The following is a 16,416-nucleotide window of genomic DNA, read 5'->3' as shown; positions in this document are numbered from 1 at the left end:
TTTTGTGTTTTTCAGCTGAATAACTATTTTCCCCTATGTATGTCATCATTGAGGATTTAAAAAAAGATAAAAAATCTTGTCCTCGTCCCCATGAACCCAGTCTCGTGTCTCGTCTTGTGGGATAAGTTTCTGGTCACACCCTTAATATATATAATTATAAGTCTATACACAAACAATTGCAATTAAAATTATTCAGCACCCTTGACCTGCAAGACATTTTAGATACATAGATACATAGACCTGCAGATACATAATTTTATGAAAACAATTGAACACTTTCAGAGAAAGTTTATCAATACACATTTGAGTAATTATAAGAATATAAAGTTTGGCTCTAAACGTTCATGTTCAAAATTATTCAACTCCCAAAAGTCAAAATCCTTGACTTCTGTCACCTCTGTACTGCAATCTTGGCCCATTCCTCGTCTGAAAAGCTTTCAGATCACTGCTAGTCTTTGACTTTCACATTGCCACTGTTGTCTTCAAATTCAACACCATATTTTCAATGAGAACTAAATTTGGAGACTTAACAGGCCATTCAAGATGATTCTATGACCGATCCCTGAACCAAGCAGAAGTAGATTTGGATGTGTACTTTGGGATGACTGTCCAGCAGGAAAGTCCATTGATCATCATCTTCAGTGTTTGCACCAAAGGCATCACAATTCTTGCCAAAATGGCCTGTTACTTCAAAGAATCCACAATGTCCTTAATTTTTTCCTTTATTGTCCTTCATTATTTTCCTCCTTTCATCAGGTCATCTTTCAAGTCCATCTTTTCAAGTTTATGTTTTCCTCAGTTGCTGTGATCAAACATTTTATGATATTATGATATTACACCATCAAACGTTTTTTTTTTTTTTTGTACAATACATTTTAAGCTAAGGAATAAGGCTACTCGCCTTCTCTACCTGTCTCTATGTATTTTTAATGACTTGGAAATCTTCATTTAGCCATTATTTTTTAGACTTTAGACTTTCCAAAGTAATAAAACTATTTCTTCACTTGAGCTGAGAGCTCTGTTATCTTGTCATATTTGCTACTCAAATTTAGCACATGCATGGGCTAATTGTACATATGTGTAACAGCTCGAACTAATTCTATTTTCTAAAAAAGTTTCTTAACATTTAATTGCGTTTTAAGACCATTTTGTTCCCCACCATACAAAATAAGAGACTAAAAACAGCAACGTTAAATAGAGGTCGAATAATTATGATATAGCTGTATTATTAAATAATCTTATAACTCAAAAATATATGCATTATATAATGACATTATCACGTTTAATATTGCAGTAAAGTGTTATAGACATATATTTTTATTATTATGAGAAAAGCTTGTATTTGTGAAGTACTGCAGTCCCTGGGAGGTTGAATAATTTTGATTACAACTACATATATCCATCCGATTCCATAGCCTAGGCTACTATATAGTCTTAAATAATACATTTTAGTGTTGTACCATGCACATGATGGATATTTTGCTGACGTATATCGAACACAAAGTTGCTAGCTACGTTTACATGTTACGTCAGTGACCAGTGCGTTTCCGTCCATGTCATCACACAGGGAAAACTGGTAATGAATTAATACTCTATTGTATATTTTGCGTCGTATTCATTTATATTAACATATTTCTGCGTTGCAACTGGCTTTAAAAGAACGGCAGCGTTAATAATATTGTGTTATTATCTCTTACTCTATATTATAATAAAGGCGAGGAATTGCCCCCCCCCCCCCCCTCCGCACTCACATTGGTATGAGCCGTATAGCACGCTGACTGGAAACATGTGGCTGTGTTTTTAACCGGCTTGTCATGTAGAGAACTGTATCAAGGCTTTTGATTAATAAATCAGTGATATAGTATGCAAAACGAATGAGAAGCAATAAAACAGTTGTTGCATCGACAGACAGGAACGGAAAGGCCTTTTACGGGCTTTTTGGATCAGACAGGTGAAGAAGCCTGCGCTCGGTTATCTTCTAACTGTTCGAGGTAACGTTACTACTTCTCTTTAATCCTAATGATTAAATTAGTCGACATATGCACAGATCGGTACAGTTTTTCAACATTTTTTGGAGAATTCAGATTTGCCTGTCAAGTATACGATTGCCACGTTGCTGATTGCATGACATTAGATAAGCCTATCTTATTTTGACTCTCGAGGATGGTGTTCATATGTTAGAGGATCTAATATATCTCTGATTTTGGGTCCTGGGCGTTTAAATCGGTACCGAGTGTGTCAGAATGCAACGTGGGCCAAATGGGGATCAATAGAGGTGCAGTTCGCCTTGTGTCCTCACAGCGGCGTTGCTTTTAACATTAGGAGATTTTCTTAGACCAGTGATTTCAAAAGTATCACCTGGGAGCCCACAACACTGAATATTATATTTACATATGTGACCCTGGACCACAAAATCATTGATAATGGTCATTTAATTTTTTTTATAAATAAGCATGATAAATAAGCTTTCCACTGATTTATGGATTGTTAGAATAGGATATTTTATGGCTGAGATACATCTATTTGAAAATCTGGAATCTGAGGGTGCAAAAAAAAAAAATCTGTTAAAATTGCCTTTAAAATGATCCAAATTAAGTTCTTAGCAATGCATATTCCTAATCAAAAATTAAGTTTTTGTATATTCATGGTAGGAAATATACAAAATATATTCATGGAGCATGATCTTTACCTAATATCCTAATAATTTTTGGCATAAAAGAAAAATCGATAATTTTGATCCACACAATGTATTTTTGGCTATTGCTACAAATATACCTGTGTGACTTAAGACTGGTTTTGTGGTCCAGGGTCACACATGTGTTTTCAATTATTTTGATACCAAGGACCCCTAGATAGGGCAGTCCCTTTCTTAAAAATATGAGACCAAATAGGGTTCAGAATGTGACCAGTCCAAAACATGAGCCTAATGGACCTGTTCTCAAGCCACTTCTTGGTGGGCAGGAGCATTTTCTGGTTGAAAAATAACATTCTGATTGTTCCTCTTTAGATAACTTTTCATTTGGGAAACAAGCCATTCTGCAGTATTCTCTTACACTCCAAAGCATTAATTGATTTTTCACAGTGAAGCAGCTCACCAGTACCAGCAGCTACATATATAATGACGCATCTTGCTCTGTGCTTCACTGTGGTAGAGATGGATTGATTTTTGTATTTCTCACCAGATCTTCAAAGTCACTGCTCTGGTTCATATCCCTTTTTATCATGATTCATCACTCAACACAACTTCCAAGAAATTGATGAGTTTGGAGAAATTTTGAACAGATCTGGAACAATTTTGCATTGCATCACTTGCTCACCAATGGATCTTCTGCAGTGAATGGGTGCCATAAGAATGAAAATCCAAACAGCTGATAAACGCATCACAATACACGATTCTAGTCCATCACGTAAAGTCTTGTGAAGCGAAAAGCTGCATGTTTGTAATAAACAAATTACATTATTAAGCACTTAGGAGGAATCAAATAGGAGTCCTATATTTATAATCGTGCTTTCTCAGTTTGCCATTGAATCTGTTCACCTTAGATGTGTACTACCTATGATTCATTCTGTGTTCTCTCATATGTTTTTACATGCATGTAAAGATAATTCCCAGTGTGCTGATTGGTGGTGACCATGAGGAAGTGTAAGAACTGTGGGGGGACGGACATTGATGTGGACCAGGCCCGGGGTGATGCTGTGTGCATGGGCTGCGGCTCGGTGCTGGAAGACAACATCATCGTTTCAGAGGTAACCTTCGTGGAGAACAGTGGAGGAGGATCGTCTGCCGTTGGCCAGTTTGTTGCTGGTGACTGTGAGTGATGGTTCATCTACTCCAAACAAGGCCAGTTTTGCAGTGAATTTAATTTGTTTTAATATATAAATGAAGAAATAATCAATGTGAGAAACTGAATTTGTGTTCTATGGACATAGAATAAGGGGCAGACCAAACAAAAGCTACAGTATATGGTTACGTCTTATATTATTTGTCCGTCTGTTTGTCTCAGTTTGTTTAACACAATGAATTACATATGAAAGTGTTTGTAGAGTTATTGTCTGAAATGTCCAAATGGAGGCCTCAATTAGAAAGGGTTGCTGTTATGAACCTTGACTACAAACTGTTCTCTTAAGTTGTAAATGATCTCGTGTATTATCTGTAAAATTATCTCAGTTGACCATTAGCCTGAGAGATATTTTATGCTATTACAATCTGCTTATACTTTTATGAAACGTTCAAGAAATTTCTAGTCTTGGACAAAATTTCTAAATTTGAATAATCTTTTCTAAATATAATAACCGTCCTAGATTTTTGATAATTCTGTACATGGCATATTTGTTTAATTTACCTGGTGTGGTAAATCAAATGGAGGGGGGGGGTGATTTATAATAAAATTAATATAATTGAAAAATACGTACAGATATTTCCTCTCAAAACAAAAATGTAAATGGTTTAAGGGTTTTTGTTTTGTACGGCAGTACCGTCTTCAAACAGCAGGTGGCTGTCAAGTTTTTTAAAAAATAATGTCCTGCGATGAAGACATGTATTTGGCTAATATTAGATATAAATATGGGTGTTGATTTTACCTTTCTTGTAAGATTATTAATTAGAAGTATTGGGTAAGCTGAAGAGTACTAGACAAGGCAGGTTTATCTGCACAATGGTAATACAAAGTGTATTTAATAACATAAAATATTAAAAACAAAGAAAACTTTCATTTAAAAATACATTTAACAAATTAAAAAGGAAACCGCAGGTATACAGCTTGGTTATGAAATATGTGACATTCCTATCTTACTGTTCTCATAATATTAGTATTACTAATATATTGTATTTTTCGCTTTGTTGTAGCATCTGGAAATGTGCCATCATTGGGAGGAAACTTCCAAACTGGGGTTGGGAGGGAGTCCCGAGCTGCCACTCTGCAGAATGGTGAGCGTTCATGAACATCAGTGCCATCCATCTCGCGCCTTTTTACCCTTTGTGACAGTCAGAAAGTATAGCCACTACTATTCAAAAGTTTGTAAAGGTTTTTTATTAGTTTCCCATGCAGACAAAGCAACATTTATTTCATTAGACATACAATAATAACAATTAAAAATATTTGTTTTCCATTTTAATGTATTTTATTTATGTGAAGACAAAGCCGAATATTCACTTGCCAGTTCTCCAGTCTTCAGTGTCAAATGATCCCTCAGAAATCATTTTAATATGCTGATTTGGTGCTCAAAAAACATGTCTTCTTCTTATCAATGTTAAAAACAACTCTATATACCCTATAGGGTATCTCTATACCCTTTACATGACTTTCATTCATTTCTCGTAGAGTTTTTAATCTAAATATTTGAATCGCTTTGTCTCGATTCCTTCATACTGAGCTATAGATGTTAATTTATTCTTTGCCTTTTATCAGTATCATTGTAAATTCTATGTTGTCTTTATTAAAAGTATAAACTTTTTTTTTTTTTTTTGTAATATGCAGTTCCTAAGTTTGCCAAAGCATTTCGAAACCGATTTCCTGTGAATATGAGACATTACTATGTGTCACTGACAGTTTACAACTTGTACAGTAATGTGTTTTTTTTTTTATATGTCCGTATAATGTTCCATTCCATTAAACAACACCATTGAGCAAGATGGTTAAGTATATGCGTTCTTTGTTTTTAAGAAAGGGGGATTCTTTGTAAACTAAGCTTGTGTAATGTGGTTTCAAGTTAAGTGTGTAAGGTTCATTTCAGCCAGATGGTAATGGTTGTTTTTCATAGAAGCTTATTAAGTCTGAGAAGTCAGAAGGTGTGGTGCGTTTATGTGCTTTTGTGAAGTAACCGATGAATCAGTTGGTCAGACAACCGTATGGTCTGTGTGTGTCCTGGGAGGCAATTGCAGAGGCCACTTTATTTGTGTGTGTGTGTGTGTGTGTGGGAATGTACACGTGGGATTAATGGCCTCATGTCTGCATCCAGATTTATACTATCTGTGTGTGGTGAGAGAACAAAAGATGCTCTGTGAGATCTTGAGTCTGTATAAACAGACCTGCTTTCAGATTGAAGATGCTCTCCTCCCACTCTAAAAGACTCATATCTGTTCTCAAACAGCACATCCACAGCAGGTGTTCATACAGAATCAGAATAAACCTATCTTTTGCAGTAATTTTGTTGAAGCAAGCATAATTGCTGTTAGTATTTAGATTATGGTTAAACTATTAGTTTTTGGTGTTAACTTTAAAAATAGTAGAGGCACCTTATTTTTTTATACCTTTATATTAAAAATGTCATAACTGGGCCTTTCGGTTCAAACGATAGACCTCTCTCTGGTGATGTATGGAGGATGTCTTCAGTAATTTATTTTGCTTAAAGCAAAGCACTACAGGCAAAACTATGTCCCCCGTCTGGTTTAATAATTAATTCAGAAGCGCTTCAGTTGTTCTTGTTTGTTTAGATTCACAACATGAACTGGTAACCCAAAGATTCTTGTTCAGTCCCCAGAAAGGCTTTTGCTATAGTGTGTTTCATCTATTAACTTCTAAAGTAACTAAACCTGCTGTAAATATGCTGTCAAAAACCCTGACTGTGACGTACTGACCATGTACTGACTTTTGGTTGTGTTTTATTCAGCTAAGCGACAGATAAACCATCTTGGGCATCAGCTTCAAATGAATCAGCACTGTCTGGACACTGCCTTCAACTTTTACAAGATGGCCCTCTGCAAGCATCTGACCAGAGGACGCAGATCATCCCATGTCATCGCCGCCTGTCTCTACCTAGTCTGCCGAACTGAGGGAACACCTCGTATCCTTTTGGCTGCGAGGTGATGGAAGCTTTTAGAGAGAAAGGAAAATGTCTGCTATTGAGGGTGAATGGTGGTATATATGATTTAATATTCAAATAATGTGATTCATCCGAGTTTGTGTACACTGATTTTGCTCTAGGTCAGGGTGCAAGTTTATGATGGGAAGGTGTTTGCAACAGTCTAGAGCTGTTCGCCATCCCTCCATAGTGTTAGAAGTCACAGGCTACGTAAACTCTACTTTATTTTGACGTTTCCTCAACCTGTTAGCCTTCTGTCAGGCTTTGAGCATTTGGCCAGTGGGATTTAAGATGGCACTTCTATGTTTTGTCTGGTAGTTTCTAAGATATTATGACTAAGTTCACAAAAACATACTAAAGTGGGCGATTTCAATTGGAATCAATGAGGTTAGGAATTTTGTAGTAAAGTTTTTTCCCAAATAGATTTTACAGCGTGTTCAAATTGGTCATTCAGTTCTGCTGCACTGACCAACAGAATGCTGCTTGGTTTAAAGTGTCTACTCTTCTGTGTAAGATGTGCTACTTATATTGATACAAAATGGCCTGTAGACAAAGGAACTTTTGTCCTTTTTTAAATTCATACACTTTTGTAGAAATTATTTGACCTCACCTTAACATGCTACTTTTACTATCTTTTTAGTTGCAATATGTGTACTGTGCACTGTATACCCAGACAACCTAGTACATTTGGTAATTGCTTGGGTTACAACAGAGCACACTGTATAAAATACTGTATCCCCCAATGCAATGTGCTTGTTTTGACCACCTATTTCCAGTATGATGAATTAAATGGACGGAGATACTGCTGTTTTTATTTTAGTGGACTACAAAAAATATTTTTTTTTACTTTCACGATGCTAGTAATGTGATAGTGTAGTATACTACTTTTTGAAACATTTGAAAGTGTATAAAACGTAATCTTATGCATATTATTTGTAGTAGTAGTAGTGTAGTATTTAGTAAAGAGTATTCCAGTGTTGCTCTGTATAGTTATCAAATGTAGTTCACAGCTCCTACTTTACATAATTGTGATGTATATATCTGCAAATGTATATAAGCAGAGACTGCAGAAGAATAGAATAAGAAGAAATAAAGTGACTCCGATTGCGTATCACAGAAAGAAAGCGAAGCAGGATGGAAGGAGGGAGGTTGAGCAAGAGGGGCCCACCGTGGGAGCTAATAGTCAATAGTGTTAGTCAGTCATCTTGATTTGTTCTCCTCACGTACGTCTGTCTGCATTCCACACCGCACACAAACTCTCACAGCGTCTGATGCTTAGTCATATAGCCTTGGTTCCCCTCTATGTGAACACTCATGATTATTTTTGCAATAATCATCCTACACTCTCACTCTGAGTCAAGTCAAGTCTCAAGTCTGAGTTTGACACAGGTTGTTATCTTAAGTGTGTTGTGTATAAAATAATCAGCTTCCTGTTTAGCCTACACTGCATCAAGTCCTCATCTGGTGTTCGAGACGGAATCTCGCTTGTATTAGAGTTGGCTTTTTCAGGGTGTTTATGTGTGTTCAAAGTGAGGCAGGAAATAAGCCAGGGTGTGTCTCTCAGGAGACTGCATTAGGACTGCATTACACACACACACAAAAAAAAACCTTGACTGGAACAGCCTGCTTTACTTTATTATAGTTTGAGTTAGTTTTAATAATCTTGTAGGGATCGGAGACAAAGCCTGGCAGTACCGTAAGTGCACATCCTCCAGCAATTTGCCTCATGCGGTGCAAGTTCAAATCAGAATCATTTCCGGTCAATAGAAATAAGCCAATAGATCTAACTCAAAACTTTATGGATTCATTTTACTTTTAATGTGAAGTGGGAATAAATATGTTGTCTTCTATTGGTAACCTACTCAAAATGTTCAGTCCACCGGCATGAGGTGCAAATTGTGCAATCAATAATGTAGACATGTTTACGGATGGATGGATGTTTAATTGCACCATTTTAAACTCTACATGTCAAAACATGAGGTGATTTTATTCCGCTTTCATAAGCCTTCTGCAGTATAAAAGTGGCACTTACATGTGTGCGCATTTGTTTTTCAGGGATGATGCTGCTCACTTTCACTTGTCCAAAAATGCTTAAAAGAGGCAACAGAAGCTGACAGTGTGTATATTTTTGTCTCTCTGAGATTACGTAACGTACGTGTTCAGTCAGACGTCTGGTAGGGTTACATAAGAACTCATGAGAGCACTTTCGCTTTCTACCCAGGAGGATGGGGGGGGGGGGGGTGATTGTGTTTGAGAGAGAGAGAGAGAGAGAGTGTGTATTGTTGGTCTCAATCTCCACTGGAAAGGGTAAATTTAGTCAAACAACTAGAATTATTTTCCAAATGTCAGCCTTCAAAATGGTTTCTTGCTCTAAGGTCCGCTTTAAAACCCCAATCCGACTGAGTTTTTTGATTATTGTAGCTGTTTCCCATTTTATCCTTAAGTAATGTTTTTTATACTTGCCTTATTTTTATATTATTTTGTTTTATTGTACAGTATCTGTAATTTTATGTTGACACCTAAACACTCAATTCTGTAAAATGTTATCTGTGAAGTGATTAGAGAAAACAGTTAGTTTAAGCTAATTTTGCAGGGTGTGAGATTTCTCCCTGGAAATGTCAAATCCTAAAAAAAATTATCATTACCCGCAATTTAGGATTATCTCTTATTGCTGCCATGGTGACTGAAAATCCCACAATGACTCTTTTTAAAGGGATGTTTTTTAATACACTTTGTCTTGATTGGACAGGTGTGGTGGTCTCCATGGACACAGACTACTCGGTTGCTGGGAGACGGGGAATTCCAGGGTGGGGTGGTAGTTCAGTGGAGCTTAACTCAGTGAGGGAAAATGTCAAGCAAAGAGAACAAATCTGACCAAAATCCCTCTGTTTGTTTCCTGTCTCTCTCTCTCTCTATATATATATATATATATATATATATATAAAACCTTCTCTTATGTTATTCTTGCACAAAACCTAAAGTATAAGACTAAATAATAAAGGTCATATGTTAGGTGAAAATACATGCATTTAAAAATTATATATCTTGAATGCACTGTAAGGGCCTTTCTATAAAACTGTCTGTCAAACTCCATTCTGTATAATCTCTTTAATGCAACTTCTCAGACATGCTGCTGGACCTGAGTGACCTCCTGCAAGTAAGTACTGCATTTATATATATATATATATATATATATATATATATATATATATATATATATATATATAAAGTACAAATAAACAGCCAATATGTTATAGGCATAGGCATGATAATAAACAACTAGTTAATAGTAAGAATAGATCCCTATATGAAATTTGTTATATTAATCATGTGAAAGGGTAGAAAACAAAATACGGAAAATTCTGAAGTTCATGTACATTTTTAATTACAGCTTTTTAAAATGTATTAAAAAAGTATTAAAAAATAACATAATGCAAAGTAGATGCATTTTCACTAGCAATCCTGGATGTTTGAACCCAGGTAGTCTGCGAAAGCCATTTTCCTCCAGCTGGTGTGTCCGTTTTTATATTTTTACCCTCCCAGCTGTCCTATTAAACCCCCTCCCTGTCCCACAAGCTAACACACAGATCCTGTCCACTGCGGTATTTGTGTCATTAGGGAATTTTACCAGAGAAAGGACCCATAAATTCCTTTGCTCTCCCCAAGACAGAGGAGCTCTTTTGAGGCATAAGGCTGTTGCCGCCCCTCTCAGGTCAGGAGTGTGTGAGGGCCATCCTACTTTTCAGTGGTCATGACCTCTGACATCAACCAAAAAAGATTCCTCTTTAATGTCAAGGGGCCCAGATGGAAGAAATAGGGTGTCTGTGTTTGGCCATGTGCGTCATTCTTCATAGATATCTTTTTTTTTTTTAATAATTATTAAGGTGGTCCATGAAGATAAGTACTGAGTTATATGTTGTTTAAAGCATATTAATGAAATATTTTTGTTATTGTAGTTCATCTTTTAAGGATAAAACACCGATATAGTTTGTGAGAAAGTGAAGACTCTGTGGTGATGCTGGTATGGATCCAAACCGCACAGCTATGAACTCTGCAACCTTCAGCATCTGTTAAAATACACTCTGTGGTGTCCCGTTATCTTATATCTCTGACTCTCAATGTTTGTTAAATGTTCCCATGGTCTCTTTCTGTATTTGTAGTCAATTTTTTTTTCTGTCCACAAATTTGTGTCCATTTCTGACTCTTTCTTTCTCTATTGCCCTAGGTGAATGTGTATGTTTTGGGAAAAACCTTCCTTGTTTTAGCCAGAGAGCTGTGTATCAACGCACCAGCTATTGGTAAGCATCACATAAGTGACATTATTTTATAGTAGTTTCCCATGATGCTTTGCTGCTCATCCAAATTGTACTGGTAGTGAGTATATGACCTGGTCTGTGTAGTGCTGCTATTAATGCCCAGAGGGTGCTGTGCAACTGTAAGTGAAGCTTTGCTTGCATTGTAAATATTTTAACCTAAATTGAACACTTGATTGTCCAGTTGCTTTGCTCAATCAACAATACAAAGCAAAATTCCGACATCATTTTTGCCCTCATGTAATTTCAAACTTATTTGCCTTTCTTTTGTTTCTGGATAAAAAAAAAATGTTTAATTAGATTTTTATTAATACAATGAAAGTCAGTGGGTTTCAATGTCGTTTTGAACACTTTGCTTTCATTATATGGGCAAAACAGTTGAAACAGTCTTCAAAATATTGTCATTTGTGTTTTAAGAATTGAGTCAGTCAATAAACTTTGGAAGGACATAAGTATAATTAAATGATGACAAGAATTTTCATTTGAAAAGTTGAAAATATTTTCCCCAGAGTGAAATCGTATGTGCCATATGACTGTGCATTAGACAAAGGAAAACAAAATACTGTTTAATTAATAAAAACAACCATTTTATGATTTTGCAGGCTCTTGAAACCCTTTTTAGGTTACTCAGCATCAAGCTGTCAACAAATAACCATTAAATAACAAGACGGGAAAAGTTGCCTGGTTTCAAGTGCAAACTGCCAACGTTTCACTCTACACAGACAGATTATGAATAATTAGAAATAAAATGTGCTTCAATTAAAGTACATGTTTTAAAACAGTATGTTTAAAGAAATAAATAAGTGTGGGCAGCATTCCATTATATGCCAGATGTAAAAAAATCTAATCAGAGGGGATAGTCTCCTCTTCTAGAAGTGTCTTGCAGCTATGTTGTGAGGAAAGGCATTTTTTGAGAGGAAAAATCTCCCTGCTGTCTCTTCATTAATGGATCATTCCAAGTTGTTAAGGGGTCTGTTTTTGTCACTTTATTTATTTTCCGATAGTTGGTGCAAAACCGATAAGTGGTTTCATGCATAAAACATCAGCTCTGGAATCTGTCCCCCCTGCACCCCTGTCCCGTTAGTGCTGTCAGAGGAACACTGAAACTGAAAGGTGACTTTCCCACACTGGACTTCTGTCATTCCTTCCTGTCCAAAATAACTCAGCTCGCTCCCATCTAGAACAGCGCTAACTGTATAGAATGCGTCCTGCTCTACTTGTACTGGGTGCTCGAACCACACGGGGAATGTTGAGTTAGAACCGTCTGACACAAATTTTGTCAAGTTTTGTGCAAGAAGCACTCCCTGTCTCTTTAGTTCAATTCTGACGCTGTATTCCGCCTTCCCTCCGCTGGAGCCATAAAGACCAAGTCCGGCGATAAACACACGCTTGTCCACAGCGAACTGGATACTGTCGCAGCGTCCGCGATAGCGCCACTGGTTGCTTCGGTATGCAGACGATTGGAAACGGTGACAGCGTTGTGGCGTCAGCCCCTTTCTGGGCTCAACCGGGAATCCCAGTGCAGGTTTCGTAGCAGCGGTGTACCAGAGAAAGATACTGTGCGTTTCCTCAAGGGTTAAAATGTTCGACTGCGCAGCTCCATCTGCAAATTCCTGCAGTGTCATTGAAGGCAGACGTACAAGGTGCAAAGCCTTCCCCAGCATGGAGCGCTGGTTCTGTGAAGTGGGGCTAAGGCCTCGTCTCCGACACTCTGCGTCGGCCCATTCCAGAATGGCCTGGAAAACCACCGCCTCCTTCACGTTCAGAGTTTCCCTTTGTAAAATGTGTTCTAGTGTGGGCAAGTCAATCTCAGTGAAACCTTCCGAGCACAGCGCAAGCTCTGCCTGGGCGTCGATCACTTCCCAACACCTCTGAGTGAGCTCCGGCTCCTCAAACAGCCGACTTTGAGATAGCAACACACACGCATTTCGCGCCTCTAGGCTTGTCTCGAGGAAACCCACACATGCGCGAGCCAGAGCAGACACCAGGTATTTTTTGGCAGCATAAAGCGTAGCCAGTACTGTGTCGGCCGCCAGCTCTATCTCATCACTGTACATGTATCTGATAAAGTGAAGAGGGAGATAGAGAGGTTAAGGTCAATTGCAAGTGCCCCATAGTAAAAGAATAAAATGCTAAATAAAAAGCTGATCTGTTTAACATTCTCCTTTTTTATTGCATCACTACTGCTTTAAATAGTGACTTCCAACTTTCCCAGGGAAAAAGTACATAATTCGCATTCGCAATCCAATAAACGATCTCTAATAGCTCTGAAATAAGAGGGTGACTCCTAAATCAAGACATCACTGTCGGGGCCTCTGTGAACCCATCTGTGCGGCTTGGCATGAAAGCCGAGTCGCCCTGTTATTAATGCCCGGATGTGATTAGTGAGTGAGTCTTACTTGAGCAGAATGAGAAAAGCAGCGGGTTCCACATCTGGAATATGGATATCAGAGTCCCCTTCTGCGAGATCCCCGTAAAACATGGCACAGAAAACAGAGCTCCCCACTGCCAGCACATACTGAGAGAGGGGGAAGAGACAATCCGTCAGTGTTTCATCTAGTTTCAAAGCGTTTCCTTTTTCTGACACCTATTTCAGGTCCATTGATGGTTTGAATCAGGTGTATTTGATTCAGGAGACAACCAAAATGTGAGTTGTGTGGGCTCACCTTGTGTGCCGGGACCCTTTCTGATTCACCAGGGGGACCAACAATGAAATGAACGTCTGCCATGTGTTCATTATTGAACATTAGTGCATTTCTGCATAAAAGTAAAAATACATTTTGTGTTGATATTACAAATAATAAATACAATAAAGAAAAAAATATGTAATGTAATATTAAGAAATGTTCAGATGTTAAGTATCCGTTTATGTTCATTATGACTTAATGAAAAATGAAAATATATCTGAATAAGTTATTTTAAAAAATAAGTGTGTGTGAATATATATATATATATATATATATATATATATATATATATATATATATATATATATATATATATATATATAATAAGATTGAAATATATATTAAATGTCAAACATTGTGTATCACATGATTTAATAATGCCTTGCCTTTCGCGTAAAGTCGGGTGCGTGGAATGCCAGCTGGGAATCTCCACGTTGTTGTTGTTGATGTTTTGCTCTGTGGTCGGTGTGGTGGCGATGGACGCGGTGGACTGCGCAACCGGCTCCACGCTCCTCTTCTTCTCTGGCAGACTGAGCATCACAGTCCCGTTCTTCTGCACTGTGGCGTGATCGTTGACGGGGTACAGTTCCGCTGCCATCCTTTTCTTCAGGGAAAGAGTTAAGATGTTATAGCACAGAGACAGCCTGCCGGGGTGCTTGCTTGCTCGCTTCAACTTCTTTAACGTTTCAGGGAGCAAAAGTAAAAAAGTAACACATTTCATGATCCGGCCATGATGGGACAGCTTGCATTCCGGCGCAGCGGGCATCAGAACCAAAAAAAGTTTGTCAAAATATGTGTAGAAAAAATAATGATCCGCTACTACCGTGGTCTGTGGTATTCCTATATAGTGTTGCGTTGTTTCCGTGTAAAAATAAAAACTGCTCCACTTAACGGTCACATAAATTTTCGGATTTCAGCAAATATTTCATTGATATGACATCCTCTTTTTCTCACATCCTCTCCAATCCCACACCGAAAACTCCAAAACGAATCGTTTTAAAATCACTCAAAAAAACTCGCAACAAATATTGACAAAAACAGGGTCTGTAGCCTTATAACGACCAAGCAGATCTTTCCTCTGCTTTGGCCAACACACCGAATGATTTTGAAGTTTGAGTTTATTTTGAGGTCTCTCTCGGGCTCTCTCTCTCTCGTCTGACGTCAAGAGTGGAGGGTTGTCTCTCTCAGAGCTCTTTATCCCTCCTGTACATTCTGTGTTGCCATGTCTGCTTTTTATAAGAGCTACATTACATTATGTATTGGTTTTGTATTATTATTATTATTCACATTATGTATATGTGAGTGTATACATAGAATTTACTTAACCAATTCATACTATCTATCTATAAAGGATTTATATTTCTCGAAAATATCCATTACCCTAAATCAGATTGCCTGTTTTTCACGCGTGATCTGGCAACATTCCGACAATAGAACCATTATGAAAATCTCTGTGGACTATGCAGTGATTAGGGTTTTTATTTCTTCATATATATATATATATACGTGCATGTTATAAATCTAAATAATACCAACGTCTCCTGGCATGATCCGAATCAAATAAATGATCTCTGTGGAGGAATGTTTGTACAGTAAATGCCAAGTTCGTCCGAACACGTCGTTTGTTTCGTAGCCTATATGTTTCTCCTTAACTAAAGGCGTAACTATTATTTATATGCAATATCAGGCAAATGTTTTATTAAAACTGATTTAAAGCAATGAGGTTAAAATGTTTCGCGTGTAACCGCGATCTCTAATTCCAATCCGCGCGCTGCAAATTGTTACAAAGCATCTTGCGTTCTGAATATGTAACGTTTACCTCACACGTCAACGGTTCTATAAGTGCAAACAATACGAGAAAAGATCGTGCGTGTTCTTACCTCAGATTCTCTATTTTATGCACTAGTCTGTTGTCATCACACAGCTGAGGCAGTGCGCTCGATTCAAAGCGATGTCAAAAGTTTTATTGCTCCGGTTCACGGTCGGTCGTTATTGAGTCTAAACCGGACGAGGGCTGGACTTGTGGAAAATACTGTAGTGCGCACGACTGCTCTCCGTTTTCCCAGTAAAGTCGTGAGGCAGCTTCTCTCTCTCCCCCGGTCTCTTCTTTTTCTCACAGACAGCACAGACGGCTCTAAGCGGCTTATAGTGAACATATGTATGGGGGTTAGATCAGTGTTTCCTAACCTTTCTTGAGTTGTGTACCCCCACAGTCTCATCAGTTAGGCTCAAGCTTAGTCAAAATTAAACCAAAAATGTATTGATTTTGTTGTGCTGAATATACTGGAACATTATTAATCTAGCTGCTTTTATACTAGGAAAAAAAAGAAAAAGAAAAAAGCTTTACTGACACAAATGAGATGTTGCACATGTACAAACACAAAAAATACACATTAGATTAAGTTTTTTTTTCACATTGGTTTTGAGCAACCTTTTATATCAGATACATGTCTGATGTCTGGACATCTGACCTACATCTAAAAATGTATATCCAATTCCCAATGGCATAGGTGGACACATTTTCTTAACTTGCATTTAGATTGATAATGATAATAAAGTTTGATTGATTGACTGAGGAATTGATGGGAAGACTCTAGAAAAAAAAGAATAAGAGT

At 37.5% G+C, this 16,416-nt stretch overlaps 2 protein-coding genes across 3 annotated transcripts in view; one reads left to right on the top strand and one right to left on the bottom strand.

The window, feature by feature from the left end:
• Positions 1–1,740: 1,740 nt before the first annotated feature.
• brf1a (BRF1 RNA polymerase III transcription initiation factor subunit a) overlaps positions 1,741–16,416 on the top strand; it is a 37,114-nt gene continuing 22,438 nt past the window's right edge. Inside the window, exons 1-6 of the mRNA XM_059565980.1 lie at positions 1,741–1,991; positions 3,603–3,811; positions 4,847–4,927; positions 6,610–6,783; positions 9,927–9,958; positions 11,027–11,099. Of these exons, the coding sequence (XP_059421963.1) occupies positions 3,634–3,811; positions 4,847–4,927; positions 6,610–6,783; positions 9,927–9,958; positions 11,027–11,099 (538 nt within the window). The 5' untranslated portion in view covers positions 1,741–1,991; positions 3,603–3,633. The remainder of the gene's footprint in view (positions 1,992–3,602; positions 3,812–4,846; positions 4,928–6,609; positions 6,784–9,926; positions 9,959–11,026; positions 11,100–16,416) is intronic.
• btbd6a (BTB (POZ) domain containing 6a) lies at positions 11,665–15,946 on the bottom strand. Of its 2 annotated transcripts, XM_059565982.1 has the most exons (5): positions 15,682–15,946; positions 14,188–14,405; positions 13,781–13,871; positions 13,514–13,632; positions 11,665–13,175 (listed from the first exon to the last, which is right to left on the bottom strand). In XM_059565982.1, the coding sequence occupies exons 2-5, from the start codon at positions 14,397–14,399 to the stop codon at positions 12,143–12,145; spliced, it is 1,455 nt and encodes a 484-aa protein (XP_059421965.1). In that variant the 5' UTR covers positions 14,400–14,405; positions 15,682–15,946; the 3' UTR covers positions 11,665–12,142. The 2 variants fall into 2 exon arrangements, with proteins under 2 accessions (XP_059421965.1, XP_059421964.1); XM_059565981.1 differs by lacking the exon at positions 15,682–15,946 and having other exon boundaries at positions 14,188–14,966.

This window comes from Carassius carassius, chromosome 14, assembly GCF_963082965.1.
Source record: "Carassius carassius chromosome 14, fCarCar2.1, whole genome shotgun sequence".
In the NCBI taxonomy this organism is placed as follows: domain Eukaryota; kingdom Metazoa; phylum Chordata; class Actinopteri; order Cypriniformes; family Cyprinidae; genus Carassius; species Carassius carassius.
The sequence above is the reverse complement of the archived record's forward strand: the minus strand, read 5'-3'. Positions and strand labels throughout refer to the sequence as shown.

Excerpts from the sequence above, each read along its gene's own strand:
- btbd6a (XM_059565981.1), bottom strand. The coding sequence starts at position 14,567 with ATGCCCGCTGCGCCGGAATGCAAGCTGTCCCATCATGGCCGGATCATG. Across the intron at positions 13,633-13,780 it reads AAAGGGTCCCGGCACACAAG|TATGTGCTGGCAGTGGGGAG; the intron begins GTGAGCCCACAC and ends CCCCTCTCTCAG. Across the intron at positions 13,176-13,513 it reads GCTTTTCTCATTCTGCTCAA|ATACATGTACAGTGATGAGA; the intron begins GTAAGACTCACT and ends TCACTTTATCAG.